Source organism: Corythoichthys intestinalis, chromosome 17 (assembly GCF_030265065.1).
Source record: "Corythoichthys intestinalis isolate RoL2023-P3 chromosome 17, ASM3026506v1, whole genome shotgun sequence".
In the NCBI taxonomy this organism is placed as follows: Eukaryota; Metazoa; Chordata; class Actinopteri; order Syngnathiformes; family Syngnathidae; genus Corythoichthys; species Corythoichthys intestinalis.
The window spans coordinates 6,134,325-6,156,640 of NC_080411.1; the positions used below are offsets into that span (position 1 = coordinate 6,134,325).

The following is a 22,316-nucleotide window of genomic DNA, read 5'->3' on the forward strand; positions in this document are numbered from 1 at the left end:
ACTCCAGTAGGAAGCTGCTTAGAGAGACATGTCCTTCTGTTTATGTTTTCTCCTGTTAACGTTAATTAAACTGTGAGAAATGTAGTGTACTCTGCTGGAAACTAGAGATCGATCGGGTCCGATCACGTAATTTTCAAAGTATCGGAATCGGCAAAAAAATATCGGACATGCCTTTTTAAATATATATATATATATTAGGGCTGTCAAAATTATCGCGTAAACGCGCGGTAATTAATTTTTTAAATTAATCACGTTAAAATATTTGACGCAATTAACGCACATGTCCCGCTCAGAAAGTACTCTGCCTTTTGGTATGTTTTACAGCAAGGCTTTTTTTGCTGTCCAACAGCGAACTCTTGTGGTCGCTTTGCGACATGGTTTATTATTTTCTTGCCAGTTCATCATGGCTGCACGACGTCTCGGGCTGATAATGTTGTGCTTATATGATCCTTGGACAAGATTTGTCCGTAAGTATGGTTGTTGTAAAGAATGTACATATTATGTTAGTAAGCGAAATGTTATATTTTTTGTATGAGACGCTTTTTGTTTATGTTTAGTGAACCTGTATAGCGTGCTAAGCTAACGTTGTTGCTAATGCAATGCTTGTGTACTTTTATTTTGTAGTTTTACGACGGTCTAAAGAGGACAATGGTTTGAGGCCATTTTATTAATAAATCAGATGAAAAAGGAAGAAGTCTAATTATTAAGGCGTCGTTCACTAGCTGTCTAGCTTTGGAAAAAGTAGACACTTCGGAGTGAGGACAGCATAGACAGATTTAAATGACAGTAGAGTGAAATGCCCACTACAGTCCTTATGTACCGTATGTTGAATGTATATATCCATCTTGTGTTTTATATTTCCATTCCAACAATTTATTTTACAGAATATATACAGTATATGACCATGTTTCACCCATAAAATCCCCCAAAAATCCATCTGTCCAACATATTATGTCTGTAACGTTAAATACAATTAGAAAACGATTTAATTAAAAAAAGGCATGGCCGATATATTTTTTGCCGATTCCGATACTTTGAAAATGACGTGATCGGACCCGACATCTCTACTACACATAAAATGTCACACATTGTGAACATGTGACGGAAACTACGGCACATTTTCGCCTCGTTCTCGTCTTGTCAGATAAAAACTGGCATTGGTTTTGTTATGTTTTAGTCTCACAAAACACATTTTTAGCTCATCGTCTCGTCATGAAAAATTGTTCGTTGACGAAATGTTTACGTTATAGCCATCGTTGACGAAAACAATGCTGCCTTTGGCATATGTCCAAAATAAAGCATGCATTCATTCATTCTCAGTACTGGTTTAAGTTCCAAGGCACATTTCCATATACAAACCCATACTAATATTACAGTAAAAACCCTGATTGATAGTCAACTAATTGCAAAGAATTATTAGTTTGTGTCACCCAATGAGTTACGATGGTGGACACGACTTACTGTAAAAATTTAGGACCCCCCCCAAATTGAAGTTGGAAAGCAGCATCGACGCGTTTGATGGACTCCGCGAGCATGTTAACAGGATTACCAGGAGATTAGCAGGAGATGATAAGATTCGGGGGCGTAATCCTCAGCGTGTGTTTGGCCACATGTGCGCGGCCTTTTCACATGCTAACTAGCGTGATCATTGTCCCGACGGGGAGTCCGTCCACGTAATCCATCCGCCATCGCTCTCCATTTAGGCACTCTCAATGACAAAAGGAGCGTTTAAATCCCCAATGACGAATCCCCCCCACTTTCCCCCCGATGGAAAAAAATGGCTGGGCTGGGCGAAGGTTAATTGAAGGTCACGGTGCGGGCCTGCGAGCCAGGATTTTTAAAAGGGCAATTAGCATTCAGATGAGCGGCTGTGCATGGACACAAATATATACAAATAATGCATTTAATCTATTTTAATTAAAAAATGATGGTCCAAATCGCTGACTTTCATAAAATAATGTGAAAAAATTAGGAAACCCCATTATATCGTCAGTTCTTTATTAAGACATGTTTACATATCAATGTCTGATCTTGTTTTTCTTTATCTCTGGAAAAGAAAGGGATTTAATTGCAGGTAAACAACAAAAATTAACTTTAACTCATTAAACCAAATATATACACAAAAATGCATATTCTAACTGAGGAAAAAGATCACAGTTGATCTCACATGTTCCTGAAGCACCCTCAGATACACGATAGAATTTATGGTGGATTCTATGACGCTGAGCTGGCCAGGTCCTGCTGTAGCAAAGCATCCCCAAACCATGAAACTTCCACCTCCATGTTTCACGGTTAGTATGAAGTTCTTTTGTCCTCTGTTCTGGTTTCCAAAGAACATTATTCCAGAAGTCCTGGTCTTTGTCTGCATTCACTCTGGGAAACTTCAGTCTGGCCTTCATGTTCTTCTTGGAGAGCAAAGGTTTCCTCCTTGCACAACTCTCATGAAGGTTAAACTTGTGAAGGAATCTGACCTTTTAGCCAGACTGCCGGAATCGCACCAGCCGACCGCAGAACCCGCGCTGGTGCAAATCAGATGACCCTGGTCGGCGGGACCCCGACATCTCTCAACTCCACGCGTTGACCTTAGTCTTAACCCTTTTTACTGATTCCATTTTGAAATGCTTAAAGATGGCTCATTAAAAACAAGTTGACAATTCATTTAGGTCGACAGCGATCAAACAGCAAGGCGAAAGGGAAACAGACTCAGGCCGGGAGGCAAGGTCACCCTATCACACATCAACAAAAGGTTCCCGAGAAAAAATAACCACGATTAGTTAAGCATTCAGTCTTTTGAAGGCTCTTGCGGGGCGGGAAGAAGGGTGTGTTTAGGATTATTGTCTGTTTGTGGATTGGACAGGAGGATTCAGAAGTTACTGTTGTCCGGGCAATGAGGGTTGTGGATTTTGCCACCTCAGCGTGAAATGGGCTCTTGTCAGTCGTGTTATCAGTTGGATTTCGGGTGTTCTCCGGTGTTCCTTGTGTTGGGACAGAGCGTCCTGCCATTTGTTCTGGACTGTCCGGGAGAACTGATTGCGAGAGTTGGTCAGTCAGTTGCATGTTGCACACGTGATAAGAAGGCGTCATGTATATTAATCCCCTATATTCAGCTTGTTTTCCTTAACCCATTTTATCCCGAATTTTCCCCAGACATGCAAACTACCAAACCGGATTGCCCCCTTTCAGTAATCAATAATAAAGAAAAAAATTATTTAAAAAAATATTGTTTTCTGGTCACTATTGTGACCGGCGGGTTGAAATGGGTTAATCTATGGTGTAAGTGCTATTTATTTTATATTGGGTGTGTTAGAGTAATACAAACAGTCGATCGGTAAATAAGAGAAAAGATACTAATCCCTGATTGATTATATTAAGTGTGTTAGAATTAGTGCTGCAACGATTAATCGATAAACTCGAGTATTCGATTAGAAAAAAAATATTCGAATTTTATTGCTTCGAGTATTCGTTTAATTAAAGTGGCATTGTAATGGTTTGTTTTGAAAGTGTTTGCATTTAGTTTTATCGATTAGGGTGGATACACTGCCCTCTGGTCTGCCTCATTTCACATAGCTAAAACTAACTGCTCCCTGTTAAGACCAATGTAAGCTAAGTTTTTGTTTGAGCTAATGTTTTTTTAATGCATTCATAATTTAGTTTATAGGTATATTTAGCTGATTTGTGGGAATATGTGTCTGAACCATTTGTTAAGAGCATTGTAAAAAAAAAAAAAAAAAAAAAAAAACTAGGGCTGTCAAACGATTAAAATTTTTAATCGAGTTAATGACAGCTTAAAAATTAATTAATCGTACTTAATCACAATTCAAACCATCTATGAATTATGCCATATTTTTTTGTAAATTATTATTGAATGGAAAGATAAGACAAGACGGATATATATATTCAACATACTGTACATAAGTACTGTATTTGTTTATTATAACAATAAATCAACAAGATGGCATTAACATAATTAACTGTTAAAGTGATCCATGGATAGAAAGACTTGTAGTTCTTAAAAGATAAATATTAGTACAAGTTATAGAAATTTTATATCAAAACCCCACTCAATGTTTTCGTTTTAATACAATTTGTAAAACTTTGAATCAAAAAAATAAACTAGTAGCTCGTCATTGTTGATGTCAATAATTACACAATGGTGCTGAAACCCATAAAATCAGTCACATCCAAGCGCCAGCAGAGGCCGACAAATCATCCAAAAACAAGTAACAAATGCACATCACACTGTGCTGTCATTTTTATCTGTTTGAGCGGGGCATGTGCATTAAATGCGTCAAATATTTTAACGTGATTAATTTAAAAAAATGAATTACCGCCCGTTAACGCAATAATTTTGACAGCCCTAAAAAAAAAACATTAGCATTTTAAAGCATTTAAGCTAGTGGACTTTTGCTATGTAAGTTAGCCAATTGTTATTTTGTTGTACATAGATCCTCATTTTTTATTTTTATTTAAATACCGTTTAAGGCTCAGCTCAGGTATTTTAATTTTTTATGTTCGTTATCCGATTACCCGATTATTCGAACTAACTTGTTAATCAATTAATCGACTACTAAAATAATCGACAGCTGCTGTTAGAATAATGCAAATGTACCTTCAAGAAAAGGTAACATCTTCTTCAGAAGGCTCTTTCTGATTGTAGAGGCATGCACTTTCACATCAACATTAGCAAGAGCCTGCTGTAGGTCCCGTGATGACATTTGAGGGTTTTTGAGGACTTCTTTTAGCATTGTGCGGTCTGCTCTCAGGGTGAACTTGCTTGGACGGCCAGACCTTGGCATTTTGGCAGTTTTTTTGAATGTCCTCTTATTTTCCGGACAGTGGAATGGCTGATTTTCTTTTCTTTTCCGAGCTTTTGAAATCCCTCACCAGACTCATAAGGGTCCACAATCTTCTTTCTGAAGGCCTCAGACAGCTCCTTTGATCTAACCATGGTGTTTTCTCTCACTGCAACAGTCAGGGGCACACCAAACTAAATGTGAGGTTAAAATAAGACAAGCCTCCTTCAAAACACTGGGTAATGATGATCTAATCATGTGTACCTGATGTGATGGACCTGTGTGTGATTTTAGCCATTTTAAGTGGGATTGAATATGGGGGTGTCCAAATTTATTCAACAGAAATGGCATTTATTTAAAATTACATTTTACAGAAAGTTATCTTTTTTTTCCAGTTTTAATTGTTTAGTTTTATCACTTGAATCCATCAAGATTGTTAAAATTGGTATTAAATATCCGTATGACCAAATATGTAAGAAAACACACAGGGTGTGTTCCATAGGGTGTCTTAATTTTTTCACATGACTGTAGTTTTTCTGTAAAGAAAAACGCAGCTCTGTTCTATTCAAAGTGATTTTATTTATCCAAGATTTGTTTTAACTCGTTAATCTCCACTGACTGTGGTAGATGTCCGATCCATTTGAACAGTTGTGAAATTTTTAGAGTCTGTGTGTGTGTGTGTAAACAGGTGCGCTCGTGAACGAGCGCGACGGTGACGGATGCGCCGTGACAGGCGAGCTAACAGGTGCTAGCGGCCGTGGAAAAAGCAAACAACGCTTTGCTTTTCCAATTTGGAGGAAAGTTGAAATTCGATTGGAAATACTGCGCTTAGATCATTTGAAAACGTATGAAACGTAGCCACTCAGTTTGACAGCTTTATGATTAATAAAGTGTTTTTAAGGACATTGAAACTGTGGAAAACTATAACACACATTACGAAATATTAGCTCCAGTTTTTTGTAATGTGGCTTGAACTAGGTGTAAAAAAAAAAAAAAAAAAAAAAAAAAAAAAAAAAAAAAAGTGTTGTAGGAGTTCTATGCCTGGGCCAAGGTCTGTTTGAGGTCCCGCAGCAACATGGACGCCATGACACTCTTCTCTGTGTTGACTGTCAGCAAGACGCTGTCTGTTTGCTCCTTCAGGTCCAGGAGAAGTAAAACCAGAACCTTGCTGCTCACCGTGCGACCCGCAAACCTAAGGGCATAAACACAGACGCTTGAGATGAAATTAGGGTTGTCCGATCTGATCACGTGATCGGAAATCTGGCCTGAGTACATCATTTTTAGGAGATTGGAATTTGGTGAAAAAGATCGGGTTATTAAAATGTATTTCTAATGTGAAGTATTAAGGGATATTAGCAACAAAATAATCCAGAGCAGTGCTTAATTTGTAAATCATAAGGTACCGGAACGCAAAGTACATATGGCACTGCAGGGATGACGAGACAGGCACAGGTCCGGGAACATATGCAGAAAATGGTGCTGAAAACAACACGCAAATGCCAGCTTGCCATGCTTTGGGACTTACAAGCCTCAATTTCAGATAATAATAATCTATGGTATAAATGTTATAAAAACAATTTACAATTATTTAAGCCATACTCTGCAAAGCACGGGCAATTGCCCATATAACCACAGGTGGGACTTACAGTACACAGTCTCAACAGGTCTAACTTGTATTAAAAAAAAAAAAAAAAAAAAAAAGATTGCAATAAATTACACAAATCTCCCATTATTATTAATTATAATAACGGGTGGGTTTGAGGAAGCTCTCTGATGGTCAGTTGCCGTGTATTAATGACGACATAACATGGCTGAATAATTAATACATGGCGAAGGCCTCATCACCAAATGTATCACTATGCCGTTATATTCACGCCTTTCGTACCACCAATGACGTTAAACAACAGAATCTCGTCTACTATTGCTTAAAAGATTGGCATGGCGGTCTATTAAGTATGCTTACCATATTTACAAAAATCTCGGTTCAGTACGTACCTCGGTTTTGAGGTCACGGTTCGGTTCCCTTTCGGTACAGTTAGAAAACAAAATGTTAAAATATAAATGTGCTAGTTGTTTATTACACACTTTTGTGCTTTCAACAAATGGAACATTAGCCTATACAAAGCTAGAATTCTGCTAAAAAAGTAGCAGGTATTTAAAGATAATCCAACAACAATTTGCCTTTCAGACCCCGCGTATTTTTCAGCTTTTTTTTCTGAAAGAAAGAGGAAAAAAGTCCTGTGCTAAAGAGAAAAGCCTTCCCATTGACAAAGATTTGAACATGTATTTTACAAATGAAATGCCTCAATCAAACATTTTTTTGTCTTATGAACTCTTTTCAAAAGCTTTATTGGTGGATTTTCTCAAGTTAAAGCACCACACAGAAATTAATGAATTTAATTGCGTAAGCAGGATGTGTGTATTATTCTTAGTATTTAATTACAGGAGTTTCAGCTCATTTCAATTTATTTAAAAAATGAGCAATTATTTATTTTACTATGTGTTTATATTTTACAAATGCGATGCAGTATTCAATTATATTGTATATTTTATGTTGTATAACTTTAGTTCCGATGTAGGTCCTACTTGTTTTGTTGTGGTAGGAGGGTTTTGTATTGAACACGGGGCCGTGTTGGTTAATATTATAGCAGAGAAGACAGCAGTAAATCAACAAAGACAAGTCAACTGTGCCCCGATCTACCACTCAAGAGATCTGATGGACTCAAAAAGTAGGTTACGATTGCATTAGATTAAAAATCAACCGGATCCACCGTATTTTTACATGGCAAGGCAAAGGCAAGGCAAATTTATTTATATAGCACAATTCAACACAAGGCAATTCAAAGTGCTTTACATCACGTGAAAACCATAAAAATCACATTTAAATCAACACAACGTAAAAACCAAGACAAAAGATCGCATTTAATCACAGAATAAAAATAAATAAATAAAAATAAAACAAAAATAGAAATAAAAGCAAAAACTACTACTACTAATAATCATTGAAATCAGCAATGGAGATAAGCACAAGAGGAATAGAAGGCAGGTAGATTGAAATATATAGACAGTTATGGATATGCAGTGCTAAACAAAAGCGTTTTTAGCCCTGATTTAAAGGAGCTAACAGTTTGAGCATACTTCAGACGTTCGGGTAACTTGTTCCAGAGGTGAGGAGCATAATAACTAAATGCTGCCTCACCCTGCTTGGTTCTTGTTCTTGGAACATGCAGAAGACCCGTTCCAGACGACCTTAGGGGTCTAGATGTCTCATAGGAATCTAACAAGTCAAGCATGTATTTTGGTCCAAGGCCATTAAGTGTTTTGTAGACGAGCAGTAGTATTTTATAGTCTATCCTTTGACTCACTGGAAGCCAGTGTAGCGATTTCAAAACCGGTGTAATGTGGTCCAGCTTCCTTGTATTTGTGAGGACTCTGGCTGCAGCATTCTGTACTAGCTGCAGCTTCCTGACTGATTTTTTATCAAGACCTGTAAATATACCGTTGCAGTAGTCCAATCTGCTGAAAACGAATGCATGCATAAGTTTTTCCATGTCTTGTTGAGTCAGAAGCCCCTTAATTCTGGTTATATTTTTTAGGTGGTAATAAGCGGATTTAGTGACGGACTTTAGATGGCTATCAAATTTTAGGTCTGAGTCAATAATTACGCCAAGGTTTCTGACTTGATTTGTAGCTGTAAGTGACATTGTGCTAAGTTGGCTGCTTATCTTTGACCTTTCCTTTTTTGGCCCAAAAATGATCACCTCTGTTTTCTCCACATTTAACTGGAGAAAATTCTGGCACATCCATTCATTGATTTGATGAATGCATTTACTCAGGGAGACTAAGGGACTATAATCATGTGGGGACACAGAAATGTACAGTTGTGTGTCATCTGCATAGGCGTGATAGGAGATGTCATACTGTTCCATTATCTGAGCTAACGGAAGCATATAGATGTTAAATAAGAGTGGTCCAAGAATTGACCCTTGAGGGACTCCACAAGTGAATTTGGTTCGTTCTGACTGATAATTTCCGATTGACACAAAGAAATCCCTATCATGTAAATAGGATGTGAACCACTGAAGAATAGTGTCAGTAAGCCCTACCCACTGTTCCAATCTGCTGAGTAGTATGTTGTGATCAATCGTGTCAAATGCGGCGCTGAGATCCAATAGTAGCAGAACAGATGATTTGCCTGCATCGGTATTCCGATGAATATCATTTAGGACTTTGATAAGCACAGTCTCGGTGCTGTGTTGTGGCTGAAATCCAGACTGAAATGAGTTAAAAAGATTGTTTTGGATCATAAAAGTCTGGATCTGTTCAAACACAACCCTTTCGATAATTTTCCCCAGGAATGTCAGATTTGATATTGGCCTGTAATTACTAATGGTTGAGGCATCCAGATTAGGTTTTTTTAGGAGAGGTTTTATTACTGCAGTTTTTAAAGTCTGAGGAAACTCTCCTGTTTGAAGGGAAGTATTTATAATCTGAAGTATGTCTGGGGCTATGCAATGAAAAACAGTTTTGAAAAAGTTTGAAGGAAGGATGTCAAGGCAGCATGTTGTGGGCTTTAGTTTCGACACAATTTCTGTTAAAGTGGCATAGTCCAAGAGGCTAAACTGTCTAAGATTGACGTGGGGGACATGTTGGGAGGCATTTAGTGTAACATTTGTTAATCCGGAGTTGCACACAGTCTGTCTAATCATTAGTACTTTGTGTGTAAAGAATGCTGCGAAATTATTACAGGACACCTCAGATGCCAATTCCTGAGGTATTGATGCTTGTGGGTTTGTCAGTTTGTCAACAACAGAAAATAGTGTGCGAGTATTGTTGGTGTTTCTACTAATGATCTCTGAAAAATATGATTGTCTAGCATTTTTCAGTTCCTGGTTGTATTTGCGAAGACTCTCTTTGTAGATATCATAAAAAACTAGGAGTTTGTTTTTTCGCCATCTGCGTTCTGCTCGTCTACAAACTGGCTTTTGTTTTATAGCTAGTATGGCATTTCTCCAGGGTGACCTCTTCTTTCTTGACAAAGTTTTTGTCTTAATCGGGGCAATAGTGTCCATTACAGTCATCACACCGGAACTGAAACTATTTACAAGTTCTTCCACTGGAGCTATTGTAGGGGTTAATAATGAGGCATAGGCCTGTGTGAATAACGCACATGTGTTATCACTTATGTAACGCTTCGTAATAAACTCTGTTTCCCTTTTCAGAGGATGGACAGGGGTGGTCATTTTAAACATTATGCAGTAGTGATCAGACAGAGCAACATCATTCACTGTGACCTCAGAGATGTTAAGACCTTTGGATATTATTAAGTCCAGTATGTGCCCTCTGTTATGTGTTGGAACTGTGACATGCTGAGATAAACCAAATGTATCCAAAATATTTAAAAGCTCTCTAGCACATCCTTCTTCAGGATTATCAACATGAATGTTAAAGTCACCCACTAAAACAACACAATCAAAGTCCATGCACACGGAAGACAGTATTTTGGTAAACTCATCAAAAAACATTGTGTTATACTTCGGTGGTCTGTAAATTGTTACCAAGGCAGCTCTGCAAGGGCTTTTTAGCTGAATGACAATATACTCAAAGGAATCAAACTGACCACATGAAATATTCGTGCATTGAAAACTGTCCCTGATCAGACTGGCAACCCCACCTCCTTTCTTATGGGTTCTTGGCGCACTAAAGAAATTGAAGTTTGCGGGGGTTGCCTCGATCAGAACTGTCGAACTCTTATCTTGATCTAACCAAGTTTCTGTTAGGAACAACATGTCAAGGTTATGTTTGCTGATAAAATCATTAATTAAGAAAGATTTGCCAGCTAAAGATCTAATATTTAGCAGAGCCAATTGGAGATGCCAGACTGGATTCACTGGTGAGTTTTGGGAATGACATACTATGGTTAACAGGTTGGCAGAGTTGATTGAACGTTTTTTATTTCTCACCAGTCTAGCCCTTTTTTTGTTGTTTATCACCACTGGGATTGTTGAGCATACATACTGTACTCCGTAAGGCCCCGGCTTTTGCTGGGACAGAAAAGTCTTTGTAATGTTGTCAAAGCGTGGACCCGGTGCACATCATATTGGTGTCGCAAACATGGCTTCCTCCACATGAGTGACTTCCGGCCCGATCCTAGCTAACGGTAGTAGCATTGAGGCAAGAGGGCCGCGTCAAATAATAAACTCTGTTCTTTTCGCGTGCGTCCCGTTGAGCCGCTTCTGGGATGCATCTAACACGCGGCCGCACTGCGACTGGTGTGCATTGGCTGACTCTAACTCCCGCGTTTCACTGCGTTCTCGCGGCGGCCACGTTGTCGCGCCGTTGACGTTTCTGGGTTATACTGTCCTACCGTGTTGGACAGTCATTATACCATCATTATAGTAGAGAAGACGGAGTAAATATAATCTACACAAAGAAACTGTAACCAGAACGACTCACAGCCTCGAAAAGTAAAGGTTATATTACGTCAGAAACTCGTTCGGTACGTGTCCGTTCCGAACCGAGCACCACGTACCGAAACGGTTCAATACTATTATATGTACCGTTACGCCCTTAATATTTACTATTTACTCCCAAAAATTCTACACCGCGAGCATGTCCGGAATCTCCTCCTCCTCTCCGTTTCTGGTTTTACTGCGTGTGTCAGTGGCAGTTGTGTGTCCTTTGGCCACCCACGACCTCACGTACGGGATTGGATTGAATTTAGCCAATGGAGGTCTTTTTTCTGTATCCGAAGCCAGGGCAGGGAAATGACAAAAGCCGGACTAACTCCGGTGGCATAAAATACCGTTCGAGAGGTTTAAGAAGGCGTCAGTTTAGACCATTATGCAGTAATTTAGCCCTGTCGTGCTGAATAAATGCATTTTTAAGATTTCATATTCCATTTAGCACAAGACTTATTTGTCATAACCATACAATTTATTTAGCAATTGGGGAAAAATACTTAGATAAAAAGAATATCCAATCTTGGAGAGACTAAAACAATAATGACATTTTGCTGCTCTTTGTCGCATTTTCCTTGTTCTGAATCTTCCCCCTCAATGGGATGAATTCAGAACCAGCTGAAATCGTTACTCTGCCAACGTCATCACCCACCTGTAGGCGCTAGATTCTATAATGACAGGCAGGGCTAAACGGCAAATTAAAAGACTAAATTCTCCTCATCTGCGCTTTGCCAAATTGTTTTTTTTATAGTCGCATCTTCTCAAAATATTCACATAATAATGCTATTTAAGATTTTTTTATGGTGTCACAGGCACTTTATGTGTTCCAATTTTGTGAATTAATAATCGTCAACAAAAATGTAATTGAATGACTAGTAATAGAAAAAAGTTTACAAAATTATTAGAATAGTTGAATAATTGTTAACAAGGTCTGCAGACTAATCAGGAGTAGAATAATCATTTGGGACAGCCCTACTTACCATGTAAACGGCCCTTACATTTCATCAAAAACTAACATTTTGGCTTTGCCGTCGACCGACAGGGAGCTCTTGGTGAGAGCCCCGCCCCTGAAAGCCCACTTTAAAACTCATTTTATGGACTGCCACTGTCTACTGAGTGGACTACGCCCCCCCCCTCGGGACTATGACGGTTCCCCTGCGTCCATCCCACTGAGGGAATTCCCGGTCGGGCGTTTCCGTGGAAACCCTCCCACGCACATGGTCCCCACATTGAGGGTCCTAACCAGAAGGCCGTGACCCGTTTCAAACCCTCATCGCGGGGACCCCCGCCCATCCCTGCCATCTGCCTCCATTTAGTGCGACAAGACCCCCCGCGGACGCCCGCTTAGGCCTGACAAACATCCCACAAAGGCGGCCACTTAGACCCATCTAAAGCCTGTCAAGAGCGGACAGGACGATGTGGCGAGTCCGCCAATTAGCATGGGGGGGCAAGCGCACACAATGCCACTGTGACCGGCGCCCCGAGTGTATGCTTCGTTCCCGGGAGAGCGTCTAAATTAACGTCAACGCATCGGATGGAGTTTATCATCTGCCTCTCGCTCGGCCTTAATTAAAATATTAGCCGCTCGTCTGGACGCCTCTTCAGCCCCCGCCACTTGAAATCACATCTCAAAAGCGGGCCCGAGGCGTCCGGCCACACGGGGCCTCCGCTAATGGATTTAGGAACTAAATCTAACGTTTACTCGGCCTGTTAACACCGTGCTTGGAGTGTAAACACTGTGTTTATGTACTCAACTGCAGAATTGGAAGGAGGAGGCCCTTTTCAAGTATTGATAACAACGTGGAAACCAAACATATCGCGACTAGAGCTGGGAATCTTTGGGCACCTAACGATTTGATTACGATTCAGAGGCTCCGATTCCATTATAAAAACGATTATTGATGCACCCCCGTCCTTTTTTTTTTTTTTTTTTAAATAAATGTTTTGTACATTAGTTCCAAAATTGTTCAAAAATCCTCTCAGGCTAAACCAAACTACAATTTCAGTATCAAGTTAGCATATAACAGTAAAGAAATATACAAAAATAGCAGTAAATAAAATACTCCAGACCCCATTCTGTATCAGCAGCTTTAAACTCCATTCAATTAATTCAATGTTGTGAATCAACTGTTAGTTGTTAAAATTGCTCCCGTTATGCCATAATTTCCCTTCTGTCTACTTTGTCAAAGTTTTAAAACTATTTCATCATTTAAAGATAGATTCCAGACATGATTCTGCTGATTTAGGAGTATTTTAGATAAAAAGTTAATTAGGTGCGCTACAACAGAGCCTTCTAGAGAAGTCGCTGCTTTAGTACTGCTTTAAGATGGCGGCTGTTTACTAACGCCGGAAAGTCTGTCATTTCGCATCTTGGTTCAATAATATTTGTTCTAACACCACCTTAGTCTGTTATTTTGCATCTAGTTCTACATGTATACAGTGTTGTTAATAACGGCGTTACAATATAACGGCGTTATTTTTTCCAGTAGTGGGTAATCTAATTAATTACTTTTCTCATCTTGGCAACGCCGTTACCGTTACTGAGGACGGAAAGGCATGCGTTACTATGCGTTACTATATTGGTCGAAAAGTCTGAGGGAGACGGACTCACCGAGACGACAGAGCAGAGCAGGAGCGGGGAGGAGGCAAGAAAGTTGTGACGCCGAGCAAACGCGATGCTAGGTAGCTCCAATAATACATGTTGTAGCCGATAGCAGACAAACTACGCTCGCATGTTATGGTAGATATGGTAGACATGGTAGATATCACATGTACTGTATATAGATATAACTAGATGCAAAATGACAGACATGGCACTAGATGCGTTAGTAGACAGCCGCCATCTTAAAGCAGTAGGCTTTTTAGGACGGCTCTGTTGTAGAGAACCTTCCTAGCGAACCTAAGTAACTTTTTATCTAAAATACTTCTAAATCGGCAAAATCTTGACTTGAATCTATCTTTAAATGATGAAACAGTTTTAAAACTTTCATATGTCGAAAGTAGAGAGAAGGGAACTAATGGAATAGTGGGAGCAATTTTAACAACTTTTTAACAGTTGATTCAGGGTAAAGGGTAAATTAGGGTAAAGAATTGGGCTCCACAAAAAACTTCACATAGTGCGGCCAATGTTTTTTTTGTTTTTTTGAGGGGAAAAAAAAAGTAATTATCACCAATTACTTTGCCAAGTAACTAATTACTCTTACATTCAGGTAATTGAGTTACTAACGCAATTACTTTTTGGGAGAAGTAATTTGTAACTATAATTACTTTTTTTCAGTAAGATTAACAACACTGCATGTATATGATATCTACTGTAGCCGTATGTTTGTAGCAACTAGCAACTGGGCGTTGTTTGTAGCGGCTGTCGGCCGCAGTCAGGTATGATTGTTTTTTTATCTAGCAGCATGAGTTGAACGTGATATTTACTCTCGGTCCGTTCCTCATTGCGTCCCAAAGACCGCGCTGACTGTGTTTTACTTCCGTTTTACTGGTATAAGTCAATAATCAGAATTTGGATGTTTGAATCGTTCTCGAATCTTCCACGGCCGAATCGCGAATAATCTAAGAATCGGAAATTTCACACGCCTCTAATCGCGACCGCACAAACCTTTTTACTGTATTTTTCAGAATATAAGAAGAGTGGGTCGTGCCGCGCATGCATTAATAGCGTTAAATATTTTAAGGTGATACATTTTAAAAAAAAACAAATTACCGCCGTTATCGGGATAAATTTGATAACCCTACCTTAAGCCTAAACTAAAGACTCTGGATGAGTGTAACATATTATGTCTGTAACGTTAAATACAATTCGAAAACGATTTAATTAAAATATATATATGGCGGAAAACACTCAGGTGACTTGAAGTTCCGCTTTGAGACCCCCAATTTGGCCAGATTTCAAAATGGTCCGATATGCATGTGTGATACATCATTGGAAAGTTTAAAATCTCAATTTTCTGGGGGAAGAAAAATTTTGAACAGGAGGGCATTTTTGAAAAAAAAAACAATTTTTTTTAAACAGCAAAACCATAACTGGAGGCGAGAGCACGCGAGAGTAGAATTAAAGATGCCACGATTTTAACGGCATATTATCGCGAACTTACCTTGTTTCGATCCAAAAACTCCATGTAGCATGTATAACTGAGTGTCAAGACACAGCTGTGAATGGCCACAGCCAGATTTTTGGGAGATTTTATGGGTGAAACATGGTGATATAACAAGGGTAGCGATGCAGAAATCGCAGACAACAAGGAGTGGTTGAGATTTTCTTTTTCATATAGTTACCCTTTTAAATGTTATTTTTCAAATGTTCTTTGATTGGATCAATAATTTATCATCTAATATATCGGGGAAAATGCGACAAAAAAAAACAAAAAACAATTAAGCGATAGTTATGAGGTAGATATCCGTGACATTTTTACAGACGCCAAATTTTTCATTGTGACGTAATTTGTTTAAAAATTTAAAATATGCGAGTGAATAATTTTTTAAAGTCGTTTTCTTTTTTTTAACTAAATATTAGACATCAATTAATGATTCTAAGCTAAAAATGACAGACATTTTGAATAACAAATATAATTACTTACCTTTTTATGGCTAGGTTGAAACAAAAACGGTTGCGCGACGTCTGTAAACGGGGGTTTCCAGGGTAAAACGGGCAAATTGAAAATAGTTCGGGGGCTTAATGAGCCATGAATCTGCTATGGCAGCATATAGACATGTTGTTCTATCAAACAAAACAGTTGTTTTGGCTTAAAATACAACAGTTTCTCTGCGAGAGGAGTGCAAGAGCAGAAACTGCTTTTTCAGTCTTGTCTGTGTTTTCCGCCATATATATATTAAGAAAAGGCATGGCCGATGTTTTTTTGTCGATTCCGATACTTTGAAAATGACGTGATCGGACCCGATCGATCTGGACATCTCTATTATTTACCCAAGTCAATAAAACTAAATGCAAACACTTCCAAAATAAACCATTACAATGCCACGTTAATTAAACGATTACTCGAAGCAGCAAAATTTAATTCAAATCTTTTTTTCTAATGGAATACTTGAGTTAATCGATTAATCGTTGCAGCACGACAGTCTTATGACAGTCTCATGACGCCGTTGTCAAATAAAGTGTTACCTGTTAATATCTTATGGTGTAAATATCCAGCTATACAGTGAGAACAGCTGCGGCTTACAGCCCAGTGCAACTTATCTATGAAGAAATACTGTTTTTCGTGTCAAATTTGGTGGGTGGCGGCTTATAGTCAGGTGCACCTTATAGTCTGAAAATTATGTATGTTTTTTTTTTTTTTTTTTAAAGAACTGGGGAAAAATAACAAATAATAGCCTCACTTTTGAGGAAAAACTGTCTTGTCCTGTGTGGAATCTCATCATAGAGAGTCAGGTGGGCAGAGCAGTTGTGGATGCGGGTGTCAAGCGGCGCACTAAATGGCTCATTGGTATTCCCGTGCACTCGCCACAGTTTGGGGCCTAAATAGCGCGCTAATTGCAGCCGGGCCAATAGCAAAGCAAAGCAGAGGCCGGCCAAGCAGGCAGATTGGCATCGATCTGCAGGGCTCTCCAATTACCCGCCATTCTCCTCGCTGCGCACAGCCCGCGCGGGTGCCATCTGCCTCCCCTTCACCCGGGATAAAGCCGGCCTCACCTTCACACACTGGACAGGCCCACGAGTGTCCTTCAAACTAGTGGTCAGACCGGCCAGATGGCCCGCTGGATACGAGGCCTCAACCTGCATTATTGACTTAATTACCACCACTGACGGCGGTTGACGTCCAAGCTTTGTTATTGTATATCTCCTGGATCCTAGACCTTTGAAAATTCATGTGTTAAAAGCAAATAAACGGCAGCTATTGAGCCTGACAACCTATGCTCGGGGACAGGCAGTCACGGAGCCAAAACTGCTGTGTAAGGCTGCAATGATTAAGTGACAACTAATCGATGATCGAATGAATTGACAACTATGTCAAACTTCGATGAATTGCTTAGCTATATTGCTAACCTAACAATGGTCTAAATCATCTTTTTTGAGCCCTCTTAATTGTAAATCTCTTATTTTTCAGTTTTATATTTTTAAATGTGGATGTATTTATTTTTTACTGTTAATATTGTCTGTTCTAATGTCATTTTCAAGAAATATTTATTAGAATATAAATTTTACATAAAGAAAAAACCCCTTAAAATTCTTTACTAATTGTCTCAATGTATTTTTGAGATTGCACTTTCAAAAGAGCATTGAATGCAAAATAACAATTTCTGAGTGTTTCTTCAAACTATTCAGAATTGCACTTTCATTTAAAAATAAAAATACCAGAGGTTAGCCTCAAACAGTATAAAAAAATAAATAAATGACTATAAGTACAACAAAAGAACAATAGAGCTTAAATGCTCCAAAATGCTAACAATTTTTTACAGTACTATTACTATTATTACATATTATTACAGTACGAGTACTATTATGACTATTACTATTACTATTACTATACTAACACGTCGTTCATACACATTCCCACAAAAAATGGCTAAATATACCTATAATCTAAATTACAAATGTATTAAAAAAAAAAACATTAACTAAAACAAAAACATACAACCTTACGTTGATCTTAACAAGGAGCAGCTGGATTCAGCTATTAGATATGAATTATGCAATATTGACTGTATGTATCCACCCAAATCAATAAAACTAAATGCAAACAAACCATTACAATGCCACTCTTAATTAAACAAATACTCAAAGCAAGAAAAGATTCAAAGCTTTTTTTTTTTAAAATTCGAATTACTCATGTTAATCGATTAATTGTTGCAGCATTAATTTCAACCATGCATGAATATAGAGGTAATGACGAAGAACACTCTTAGACAGCGCTTACGTACCACTACAGCACATCTTCAATGCTACAACTCCACCGTTACAACCCAGTTTACTATGTGAGCGGAGGAGAGATACTCGGGAAAAGGTAAAATTAAGTTAATGTAGCACTAATAAATAAAATTAACGTCACTGTACCTTGCTAACGTAACATTAGCCCTACTGATGGCAAGATTTCTATTACTGTATTGGCCCGAATATAAGACGCCCCTGATTATAAGATGACCCCCTCTTTTTCAAGACTCAAGTTTGAAAAAAGACTTTTTGAACACCAAATTATTTTTTATACAGAAAATAATTAATGTACATCTGAAACAAATGATTATAACAATATATTTGAGAGAAAAAGCATGTTATTTTGCCTCATTCAAATCTTACCGTATTGACCCAAATATAAGACTGTGTCTTTTGCATTGAAATAAGACAGAAAAAGTGGGAGTCGTCTTATATTCGGGGTCAAGGCATTATACCCATTCACGACGCTAGATAGGGCCAGATATCAATTAAGCGAAAGCTGAACTTGAGGAGCAATGTTCTGTCATGACAGATCTCAGCTACTCTCAAGTTTAACCAGTTTGCATTGTTTTATTGCAGTTTTTTCTTATTCAGATTTGTTTCAAGACTACAGTTACGGTTAGACCTCACTTTGATGGTTAATGCAGTTATTGCAATTAGGGCTGGGCGATATGGCCTTAAGTAAGTATCACGATAAATTGAGCAGATTTACCTCGATGACGATAAATGACGATAAATTCGCCAAAGTAGACTGTTATATAATTTGAAATTTTGAATAAATGCATGGAATACAAATTAACCGTTTCTTGTTAAATTTATTTAACCAGCTTTCAATCTAACAATTGCACATGCAGTCTAAACATTAAGTATTAAAAAAAACCTTGTAAACAATAAGAATTCTAGTGTCAACATTTATAACAGCTTGTATGACTTGGAAAATGTACAACATTATAAAAATCAATATGATGACTGTGCAAACATGTCATTCTAACACAAATGACTTGCAGCTTTAACAGTACACTTCAGACAATTTATTGGTAATGGCTGATGTGACATAATTATTCAACACAAGTGTTTACGTCAAGGTTTCAGTCCCCCCCCCCCCCCCCCCGAAACATTTTTTAATACATGCACCCTCCACACAGACACAACCAGATTATAGTTGTATTGCTCTGATGCCAATGAAACATTTAAGGTTTTATGATGGCAGAATAAAGCAAACACATACAGAAAAATAGCTGTGGCCATTAAACTGTCATATATAAGCTTCACTGTTGGATTAGGCTACTTTATGCTGAGTGCTTTACCATCATGAAACCTTTCAGAGAAATCACACAGAGATGCCAAATAACGCGACATGATGATTTCTACATGAAGTCCGTGCCCAGTCCACTCATTAATTTCAGCCGTTTCGACAAGGTTAGAGCCGCTGTCCGACTCTTTCACGTTCATTTGTAGCCATTGTTAGCTGCTAGCGTTAGCCTGTAGATTGGCTACCAGAAGAACGCACTGAAAGCATCCTCTCCTAATATCGTTAGAACCAGGGAGGACAGCGGGTGAAAGCCCGTCTGGAACCCGCCAAGAGTTTACTTAATGCCGGGTGAAAGTTTGGTGAAGCTAAATTAGCTAACTTAAGCCCGACTCCATCCCGTTTACTTTTAGCGTTAGCCGTTAGCATTAGCCTACCGGGCTTCTGTTTGATTGGCTTCCTGAAAACCACGTGACTCCATACGTAAGTACACTGTCTGTTTTCTTAAAGGGGAATGAACATAGCTGAACAACACAGCGTCAAAGCGGGATAAAAAGACAATATTTTCTTGTTTTATTAAATTACCGAATTTACCGACTTGGTCAAAATTACGTCGGTCATCGTGAAGAATTTCGGTGACGGTAACTTTTCGGTTTACCGCCCTGCTCTAATTGCAATTTTGTTTTTTTCCCCTCACAATAGATTGGTTTATTTACATTTCAAAAACCAGAAGCAATTCATTTATTAATGTTATTGCACTTTAGTTTACATATTTAAATGTTCGGATATTAAGATTTGAGTGAGGCAAAATAACATGTTTTTTCTCTCTCAAATATATTGTTATAATCATTTGTTTCAGATGTACTGTAATTATTTTCTGTACAAAAATTAATTTGGTGTTCAAAAAGTCTTTTTTTCAAACTTGACTCTTAAAAAAGTCTTAGAATCCGTGCCGTCTTATATTTGGGCCTCTACGGTAATATCTGAACATTTAAATATGTAAACTAAAGTGCAATCCCATTCGTAAATGAATGGCTTCTGGTTTTTGAAATGTAAATAAACCAATCTATTGTGACAAAACATCAAAATTGCAATAAATGCATTAACCATCAAAGTGAGGTCTAACTGTAACTGTAATCTTCAAACAAATCTGAATAAGGAAAAACATTGCAATAAAATAATGCAAACTGGTTAAACTTGAGAGTAGCTGAGATCGGTCATGACAGAATATTACTCCTCAAGTTCAGCATTCGCTTCAATGATATCTGGCGCCATCTAGCGTCGTGAATGGGTATAATGTCTAGACCCCGAATATAAGACGACTTCCACTTTTTCGGTCTTATTTCAATGCAAAAAACACCGTCTTATATTCGGGCCAATGCTCTACTTATGACTACTGCCAATGCGTGGCTAACACATCTTTCAAACAGGCTTTATTTAATCAATTTGGACAAACTTAAAACTTAACTAAAATTAGCTTGACACTAATGGAAATTCAATTGAGAAATGTGGAAAAAACTTAAATGATGTGTGTTGTAAAGCTTAATGACATCTTTAGCTAAGATTTTTTTTTTTTTTTTTTTTTTTTATAAGATCTTACGTTTTTCTGAGTGAAAGCAGTTAATTTATTGTTTTTTTCTAGTCACATCCGAGATGCAATTGTTGGCTGTTGTCAACAATGTACATTTAAAGTAAACACCTTGATTGTCTAAAATGGTTCAATAGTGAAATCTCTTGTTTTGTCCGTGGCGCATTTGCTACCGGGTCACTGAGAAATAGTAAATAATTTTTTAACGACCGCAGTCTGGCCTCTGCCTCTTGACTAATCCAAGTAGAGATTTGTGTGCGTCGCTGTCTCGTGGTTGGCTGCCATTACTGGGGTGTTTGCACAGCGTCATTCAATGTAAACGGTAACGTGAGCTGTTGGCTGCGATGTCTTCGGACAGCTTTTTTACGGTGAAAAGGCCACTTGCCGAGCCAGAAGAGGAGCCTACAACCAAGTCCATTCTGCATAATATATGGTTAAAAGTAGGGTTGTTCCGATCATTGTTTTTTGCTCCCGATCCGATCCCGATCGTTTTAGTTTGAGTATTTGCCAATCCCGATATTTCCCGATCTGATTGCTTTTTTTTGCTCCCAATTCAATTCCAATCAATCCCGATAATTTTTCCCGATCATATACATTTTGGCAATGCATTAAGAAAAAAATGAATAAAACTCGGACGAATACATACATTCAACATACAGTACATAAGAACTGTATTTGTTTATTATGACAATAAATCCTCAAGATGGCATTTACATTATTAACATTCTTTCTGTGAGAGGGATCCACGGATAGAAAGACTTGTGACTTTGTATATTATGACTAAATAGTGCCATCTAGTGTATTTGTTGAGCTTTCAGTAAATGATACTGTAGCCATGCCCAAATGCATGATGGGAAGTGGAAACATTACTGTGCATAGTGCTACCAATTGATATATCTTCTCTGCGTTGGGAAATAACATAAGGTGTTAAGAAAAAGATCAGTTGCTACCTTGCTTCCCCACATTGCTTCCCATGATATTTCTAATCGTTGGGAGAGGGATTGTAAGGCTTTAGCCAATTAAAAAAAAGGCACCAAACGCTGCCAAAATTCACCAATTCTGTACTCATTTTACGCTGCCTTTTATCTCTCTATATAGGTAAAACGGCGCCATTACAGATTGAGCGCGACAATGCGTGAGTGGATTAGTGCGGCGCATGCATTAATTGTGTTAAATATTTTAACGTGATACATTTTTAAAAAATTAATTAACGCCGTTATAGGGATAAATTTGATAACCCTACCTTAAGCCTAAACTAAAGACTCTGGATGAGTGTAACATATTATGTCTGTAACGTTAAATACAATTAGAAAACGATTTAATAATAAAA

At 38.2% G+C, this 22,316-nt stretch overlaps 1 protein-coding gene across 3 annotated transcripts in view; it reads right to left on the reverse strand.

Moving 5' to 3' along the window:
* Nucleotides 1-1,860: 1,860 nt before the first annotated feature.
* The window catches only part of ap3b1a (adaptor related protein complex 3 subunit beta 1a), a 109,123-nt gene continuing 88,667 nt past the window's right edge, over nt 1,861-22,316 (reverse strand). The window contains exons 27-28 of one of the 3 annotated variants that reach the window (XM_057818765.1): nt 5,835-5,985; nt 1,915-4,962 (exon numbers count right to left, since the gene is read on the reverse strand). In XM_057818765.1, the coding sequence (XP_057674748.1) occupies nt 4,960-4,962; nt 5,835-5,985 (154 nt within the window). In that variant the 3' untranslated portion in view covers nt 1,915-4,959. Of the gene's footprint in view, nt 5,986-22,316 lie in introns of all 3 variants that reach the window. The other 2 variants (XR_009061093.1, XM_057818764.1) reach the window with 2 other exon arrangements.